The following is an 8,790-nucleotide window of genomic DNA, read 5'->3' as shown; positions in this document are numbered from 1 at the left end:
CATAGAACGCGATCGGTTCAGCCGCTATATGAGATCCGATAACCTCGATCGGCCGCAACGCTTCGGTTCACGTAAAGGAGGCATGGCAGTGTCGCTACGCGCAGCTTAGCGCCGAGACACTACCAGTGTCTCCAGATTTTTCCCCCTCGTCTGATGTCAATTTTAGTACAGATATATTTTCATCGCTAAAATGTTTCATCTTTACGCGATGTGCTAAATCGTATAATTCCTTAACAAACCATGATACACAATCCTCACCACGATGAGATCTGTACATCGATAAGGTTTCATCATACGCACATCGTATGTAATATGCTACGCTGAAAACCTTATGATGTTAATAGGTAAATCTCGAAATATTTATATCGCTGGTTTTTCTCTTCTCCAGTATACATTCCAAATCAGCATAAATTACGAAAGGAAGTCGCTCCTTCATATTATGATTGTTAAATGACAACCATTTATTATCCTCCTTCGGAAGAATAATCGCACAATCATTCGTCGAAGCACAGTCAACGATGTGAAGGGACAATTTCTCATTCGAGTAAAAATAATGCAGACATCTATAAATAATATAAATAATATAATTACATACAACTTTTTTATCGCTACATAGAAAATAAGTCATTTATATTTACCTATCGCACAAATACTTTTTATGTTTAGTCTTGTTTATTTGAGAACCTATCAATCGAGATAGATTTTTAATCCATGCGAAGTGACCAACAGTATTATTGTCACCTCGCACATCTTGCAAAGACAGATTAACGTGTTTGTCTTTTTTATCCTTAGTGAGACGAAGAGGGACGATCGTACCATTGTTGTCTTTTTTTTCACTTATCTCTCGCTCGGTAAATATATTGACAGATATACCATTCAAAAGTTCAAATTTTGAAATTTGTTTCAAAGTAACGGGAAACTCAATACCCGTGAGATTTAACACACTCTTATAATGTGGATAAGATGATAGACGATTCTTATTGTTTTCTGAAGGGTACAGAGCTGCAACTATTGACCATGCGAAACACGCATTATCCATTGATTGTATATTAATTACAGCTTTCTTCAATTTTATATATCGTGGGATCTCCATACAACATCCCACACGTATAGGATTATATTTATTTACGTTTACAATTAGATTCAAAATACGTGATAATGCCCATCCACTGTCTCGTTGCTGAAATTCTTCCAGAGATGTTAAAGTACTATCTGTGTACGGTTATGTCGTAGTCAACTCGGTGGGCCAACAACGGCACGCCTGGGGCCATCTCTCTTTATCGACTCGAATCTAGTTATAAGTAATTCGCGAAATAGTAATTAGAGGCAGGGCAGCCGCTACGCCGATTGCGACACCCTGCGGATTTTGTAGTGTAAAAATCATCGGACATGTTTCATTGTTGTTTTGAACAGTGAGTTGGCTTTTCCAGCAGCGCGTGGCACTTGATCGCAAGTTACGAGAACTCGTAGGACAGAATTGCTCCGGGAAAAACCCTCAATCTGAGGTACTCTCAATTCTCGCACATCATCCAATCGCGTACACCGTGTAATCGGGTAATAGGCATTCGGCAAGTTATAGTTTGATCGGTAGTTTTGTACAGGGAATTAACTTTTGTCAAAATATAGCAATTTGAATATTAACTCGTGCACGTGTGAGAATTTTCTTCACCTGTCTGATCCTGGATCCTGAAAAGTATCGTGAGTGTATCTAATATTGTTGCGGATATGCCACATACGAGAACATTGGCGATCCTGCCAGGATCAATTGCAGTGGCAATCTCTAGTGCAAAAGGTGCAATTTGTTCGACAAACATTGCCGTTTCGGCCATATACGAGCACGCCTCCGAGCTTCGGGCATCTTCGGCCTCAGCCGCCTCGAGCTACGGGTATCTTCGGCTTCGTTGGACTTGGTTCGCCTCAACAGCCGGTCGCCGCGCTGAGCACCAACGCATCCATGCAGAGAAGTCGACACGCTTCAGGGCCCCTCTTCGCTTCTCGCCATGCCTGCGACGCATTGCCCCACGCTGACGCTTTCGTCGTTTACAAGCTCAACGACGCTCGCTATAGTCATTAACGAAAGCGCCCAAACGAGATATATTACATACGTCGATATTCCTCGCTCTATCAGCGCGTCTGTTATTTCGGCTGCTTCGACCGCGACCGCTGTCCTTCAGCAATCGCCAGCTTGAAGTGCTCAGGCATATCGAACATCATTTCCGGTCAACCTCAGCTTATGCACGTTAAATACGAAATAAACATGTCAAAGGAAGAGGACATTGAGCAGCTTATTGACCAAGAAGAGCAGTTCAAAACTATTAATCGATCAGCTGATAAGCTTCAACATGCCGCTCAGATCACTCCTTCAATAGCTCTTTCTCGAATGGAGTATCTACAAACAATCTGGGGACAGTGCACTCAGCGGCATCTTCGTTTGATGCAATTCAGCAAGGATGAAGAATTTGCGACTCAGCTGTACTTCACGGAAAACCGATATGCTGCAATGGAGGATATTTGTATCGACACCGTTGCAGCGTACAAGGACATCCTTCAACAAACATCACCTCCACCAGTTCAAGCCGCCGGGATTGCGGAGCCACGAAAAGTGGCCAAGATACCTCTCTTAAAACTACCAAGATTTTCCGGTTCGTATCGCGATTGGCAAGAGTTCCAAGACTATTTTACGTCAATATTTATTAACGATCGCGCGTTCGATAATTTACAGCGCCTCCATTATTTAAAACCCTGTCTCGACGGGGAGGCAACCGCTTTGTTAAAAAATATTCAGACGACCGCAAACAATTTTGATACCGCGTGGAAACTCTTATCCGACCGTTACTCCAATACGCGCCGAGTCTTCAATTTTCATATGTCTAGTTTATTCGCGCTTAAGCCAATTACGCGCGAAAGTTCACACGTAGAGTTGCGTAAATTATTAAATGCCGCTCGCGAGTCGATAGACGCATTGAATGTATTGCAACACCCCGTGTCAGATGATACGCTCGTGTTTCGTCTCAGACAGTGCCTAGATCGAGAAACGCGCGAGGCATGAGAATTGCATCTCGGAGATGCAACTGATTTCCCGACATATAATCAGTTCGAAAAATTCATTAATAATCGGATTTTAGCCCTGGAAGCGTCAGGAAGTGCGCCGAGTAAAACCGTGCCGACTACGCATTCTCGATCTAATGCACCATTCGCGGAACCATCGTCGCGGACCATCGTCGCGGACCATCGTCGCGGAAAGTGCAAAGCCATCATGGCAATGCGACTGCGAAACCATGCAGTTTATGTGATGACTCGCATGCATTATATCAGTGTAAGGTCTTTATTTCCAAATCGGTTCCGGCACGATGGGACATAGTGAATAACGTATCGGCTTGTACAAATTGTCTGTCAATAGTGCATCGTACTTCGAAATGTGCCAGTCGCCGCACATGCGCAATCTGCCATCGCCGTCATCACACGTTATTACATCGTTCTGGGGAATCGCAATCGCAGACGTCGTGTAATCGATCAGTTGTTGACCCATCAACAACTGACGACGTGCGCCACTCACCTAGCACGTCCGATGCACCGAACCTTGTATCGGTTCCGCGACCCGATGCAAGTCTGGTACAATCTCATCATAATATTAGTATGACTTTTGCAAACGTTGTCCTCGCGACCGCATGGATTCATGTAAGCGCTCCGTCACACCGCACTATTAAAGTCCGCGCTCTTTTAGATGGTGGATCGACGCACACTTTTATAACCCGCGAACTGGCAAATGCACTGCAATCTCGGACGTATCCGACTGTCGCGTTAATCGGAGGCATCGGGCAAATGACAACGAAATCGGCCGATCGTGTGATGCCGATAACGGTCAGTCCGACGCAGATTGCTACGCAGATTTTTTCGACGGATGCATTAATTTTACCATCGTTAACGGTTTATGTACCGCACTTTTACTGCAAGCTGTCGCACTGGCCGCATCTTAATGGACTTAAACTCGCTGACGGATGCCCCACCGATAATACGCCCATTCATGCGATTCTCGGTTCGGATCTTTATCCATACGTACTTCGCGACGGGCTGCGGACTGGTACGACCGGTCAGCCGGTGGCACAGAATACCGTTTTCGGCTGGGTCTTGTCGGGGGCCACTCGAACCAAAACTGATGCATCATGTGATGCATCCGCGGTGCATGTGCATCATGCACAGCTGCACGACTCATTGAAGCGGTCACTCGTTCGCTTTTGGGAAATAGAGGAGGTCATGCATCGTCCCCCCATTTCAGAGGAAGACGCCCAATGCGAACAACACTTTGTATCTACGCACACGCACGCAAAGGATGGAAGGTACATAGTTCGTTTGCCATTTAAATGCAACCCAACACGCGGTCTAGGCGACACTCGCTCTCGCGCACAATGCTGTCTCCTAGCGTTAGAGCGACGTTTGGCTAAAGTTCCCACCGCGTATGAGACATACCACGAATTTCTCGATGATTATGAACGACTTGGTCATATGCAAGTCGCATCCATCGACCCTACCGCAGAGTCTTGCTATTTGCCACATCATGCGGTCCTCAAAGTCGATAGTGCAACCACGAAAACCAGGGTGGTGTTCAACGCGTCGTCACCTTCGACGACTGGAACATCCCTTAATGACTTGTTGATAATCGGACCCAAACTGCAAACCGACTTGCAATTATTACATTTACAGTGGCGTGCATATCGCTTTGTATATTCAGCAGATGTGGAGAAAATGTACCGCCAAATTCAGGTCGATCCAAGGGACGTAAATTACCAGAGAATTCTTTGGCGGTCTTCTCCGTCCACCGCAATTCAGGAGTACCAACTACTCACCGTCACATACGGTACCGCAAGCGCCCCGTTTTTAGCGTTACGCGTCCTTCGTCAACTGGCGGAGGATGAAGGTCACGACCTTCCACTAGGAAGACATGCGCTTTTTACGTCCATGTTTGTGGACGACGCACTTTTTGGCGCAGATTCTAAAGATACCGTTAGAGAAATTCGAGATCAATTGGTTGCCCTTCTTGCCAGAGGTCAGTTTGTCCTTCGGAAGTGGGAAAGTAATGCATCCAGCTTACTAGACGATATCGACCCGCAGAATCATGATTTAGCACGCGAAAAGGTCATTCAAGAAGATGACCAGGTCAAAATCCTTGGAATATCGTGGCATCCGATATCCGATAGTTACCGATTTTTTGTGGCTAACGAAAGGTCCCCGCGAATGACGAAGCGATTGATCTTATCAACGATCTCACGATTATTCGATCCTCTCGGGTGGCTATCGCCCGTGATTATTAAAGCAAAAATTCTAATCCAGTCGTTATGGAGTCTCGATCTGGACTGGGATTCGCCACTTCCGACTGTGGTAGCCTCTGCATGCCAAGTGTTCATAGACGAATTACCGTCGGTCGGTAATGTCACTATTCCACGTTGGATCGGATTATTTTCGAACGTCCGATTTTCACTTCATGACTTCTGCGACGCCTCAACCAAGGCTTATGCAACTGTGATTTACATCCGCATCGAATTACAAGACTCCATAATGAGCATGCTGCTCACAAGTAAAACTCGAGTAGCCCCCCTCAAGCAAGTATCTTTACCACGGTTGGAGCTATGCGGAGCCGTTTTACTGGCCCGTCTCATGTCACACGTCGTTTCAATACCTGTGTATGCCTCAGGCGAACGATACTGTTGGACCGACGCATCGCTCGTCCTCACCTGGGTTCGCGCGCAGTCTTCTAGATGGAAAACGTTTGTCGCCAACCGTGTAGCCGAAATACACACGCTTCTACCCGATGTCAATTGGCGACATGTCCGCGGAGTTGATAACCCGGCGGATCTCGCCTCCCGTGGAGTCTCGGCCTTAACAATTGAACATAATGATTTATGGTGGCATGGCCCCCCATGGCTTATCGCTCCAGAAACTGAATGGCCATCCTGGGACCCCACGCCTATCGACGAATCAATGTTGGAATGTCGTAATGTTCCCGTTACAGCTGCCCTCGCTACTCAGCATTCTAATGTCATATTGGATCAATTTTCCTCATGGCCACGTATGATACGGGTATGCGCCATTATATTACGCTGGTCCAAAAAATGGAATGTCCAGAGTAACCCGCGCGTAACGATTACGTCTGACGCTGAAGAGCTGAGGCGGGTTTCACATCGCATTTTTTATCTCCTACAGCAAACCCAATTCGCAACGGAAATTGCTATTCTGAAGCAGCAGAAACCCAGCGCCATCTTACCACGGACGTCTGCACTACGGCGTCTAAACCCAAAACTCGGAACCGATGGGCTTCTACGTATCGGAAGTCGCGTGATACCTAGCAACGTTCAAGATACTACTGGGTGCCCTATCATTTTAAGGTCTTGCCCCGTCATACGTCTCTTGGTACTCGATGCCCATCAACGATGCTTGCATGGTGGCATATCATTAACCCTAGCGACCCTCCGATGCATGATCTGGCTCGTCCAGGCGAGGAAAATCGTTAAATCTGTCGTGTATAATTGCCTCACCTGCGCTCGTATACGTGCCGAGCTGCCGACACAGCTCATGGGTTCTTTGCCACCGGCCCGAATAACTCGCCCAACTCGTCCGTTCGCCATCTGTGGCGTGGATTATGCTGGTCCAGTCGCGGTTCGCATGGCGGGCGGTCGCGGTATTCGGTCTCAGCGTTCGTACATTGCATTATTTATTTGTATGGCGACTAAGGCCATCCATTTAAAAGTGGTAACCGCATTCATAAGGTTTTCCTGACGCAGAGGTTTACCAAGCCAAGTTTATAGCGACAATGGCACAAACTTTCAGGGAGCTGATAGGGAGGTGAGCACTGCATTCCGGCTCGCGACCCATAGTCATGAGCTGCGGCGACGCCTTGCGGAGGATAGAGTTGAGTGGCATTTCATTCCACCCGCTGCCCCCCACTTCGGTGGTCTTTGGGAGACTGGTGTGAAATCCGTTAAACACCACCTTACGCGAGTTCTGGGTGATCGAACACCAACTTACGAGGAACTCAACGCTCTTCTCTGCAGGATTGAGGCGTGTTTAAATTCAAGACCACTACCTCCGCTTCTTGATGATCCAGAAAGCCTGGAAACATTAACCCCTGATCACTTCCTTATCGGCGGTCCTGTATCTGCGCTTCCGCTACCACCGGTTATAGATGTAGCCTCTAATCGGTTGTCACGCTGGCAACTAGTTCAACAAATGCTTGAACAATTTTGGGCTCAGTGGTCTCGCGATTACATTCTGTCATGTCAGCATCGTTCGCGGTGGCTCACGCCACAAACCAATGTAAAGGTGGGACAAATCGTTCTCTTGAGACAACTCAATCTCCCACCAACCAAGTGGGAACTTGCACGAATCACGCATTGCCATCCGAGCCGCGATCAATTAGTTAGAGTCGTCACCGTCAAAACCAAGACGGGAGATTATAAGCGGCCAATAACAAAACTCGCGTTATTACCCGTCGATTTGGAGTCTCAGAACGATTCATCCCAATCCTCCCGCGAAGCTTAGTATAAGTGCATGTAGATTGAGTAATATTTCAGGAACAACTAGATTGCACTCTGTCTAGCGCAAGGCGGGCGGTTATGTACGGTTATGTCGTAGTCAACTCGATGGGCCAACAACGGCACGCCTGGGGCCATCTCTCTTTATCGACTCGAATCTAGTTATAAGTAATTCGCGAAATAGTAATTAGAGGCAGGGCAGCCGCTACGCCGATTGCGACACCCTGCGGATTTTGTAGTGTAAAAATCATCGGATATGTTTCATTTTTTTGTTTTGAACAGTGAGTTGGCTTTTTCCAGCAGCGTGGCACTTGATCGCAAGTTACGAGAACTCGTACGACAGAATTGCTCCGAGAAAACCCTCAATCTGAGGTACTCTCAATTCTCGCACATCATCCAATCGCGTACACCGTGTAATCGAGTAATAGGCATTCGGCAAGTTATAGTTTGATCGGTAGTTTTGTACAGAGAATTAACTTTTGTCAAAATATAGCAATTTGAATATTAACTCGTGCACGTGTGAGAATTTTCTTCACCTGTCTGATCCTGGATCCTGAAAAGTATCATGAGTGTATCTAATATTGTTGCGGGTATTCCACATACGAGAACACTATTACAGTTTTTATCCACACAATCTCACGCGAACAGTTGTTTCCATTAATCGCTCTACGTAGATGATGTGTAGCTAAATTCCATTGATTATTCTCCTTTGTACACGAAATACTTGATATGGGACGGTATCATACGCTCGTAACAATACAAATCGTTTTTATTATTTGAACTATCGTGACGATGGAAATCACTATTGCTATTTGTACTTGAACATTCTCTAATTGTCAGATTGTTATCACTATTTATCATATCATTTATAACATATTACATGTTCTAACAAAAAAGAATATACTGTGAGCAGAAACTCCGTCATGTACTACCTTTATATATGATCTCTCCTAGAGAATCTCTCTCTCCACTTATTGTGAAACCTGATTATATCGTATGTTTCAACAACCATAATCAAGAGAAACCGGATGCGTCGTAACTTATTTTATTTATAGGATGAAATATGCAATAAAATTTCTTATTTTAAATCACATGTTCTCTTAGGTCATTTTCTTAGGTCATTTTCTTATCTTATTTACAGGATGTGATATTTCCCATTTAAAAGTTTTTTCTTTTTTAAAGAGAAGATGATGATGTAAAAATATATAGGTTTCCTCGATTATGATATAAATTGCGTCTTCTTTCACGCATAATGCACGTGATA

The 8,790-nt window shown here is 45.5% G+C and overlaps 1 protein-coding gene across 1 annotated transcript; it reads left to right on the top strand.

The window, feature by feature from the left end:
* Positions 1–2,257: 2,257 nt before the first annotated feature.
* LOC108759610 (uncharacterized) lies at positions 2,258–7,533 on the top strand. Its single transcript, XM_018505115.1, has 4 exons — positions 2,258–2,642; positions 3,126–3,316; positions 3,499–6,692; positions 6,777–7,533. Exons 1-4 carry the CDS (start codon positions 2,258–2,260, stop codon positions 7,531–7,533), a joined length of 4,527 nt encoding a protein of 1,508 aa, XP_018360617.1.
* The last annotated feature ends 1,257 nt before the right edge of the window (positions 7,534–8,790 follow it).

This window comes from Trachymyrmex cornetzi, unplaced genomic scaffold (assembly GCF_001594075.2).
Source record: "Trachymyrmex cornetzi isolate Tcor2-1 unplaced genomic scaffold, Tcor1.1 scaffold1974, whole genome shotgun sequence".
NCBI lineage: Eukaryota > Metazoa > Arthropoda > Insecta > Hymenoptera > Formicidae > Trachymyrmex > Trachymyrmex cornetzi.
This window is presented reverse-complemented; position numbering and strand designations above follow the sequence as displayed.

What these genes read in the sequence shown, in the direction of transcription:
- LOC108759610 (XM_018505115.1), top strand. Translation starts at nt 2,258, where the DNA reads ATGTCAAAGGAAGAGGACATTGAGCAGCTTATTGACCAAGAAGAGCAG. An exon ending in AAAACTACCAAGATTTTCCG is followed by an intron (nt 2,643 to 3,125) that starts GTTCGTATCGCG and finishes ATCGGATTTTAG; the next exon opens with CCCTGGAAGCGTCAGGAAGT. An exon ending in GGTATTCGGTCTCAGCGTTC is followed by an intron (nt 6,693 to 6,776) that starts GTACATTGCATT and finishes TTCCTGACGCAG; the next exon opens with AGGTTTACCAAGCCAAGTTT.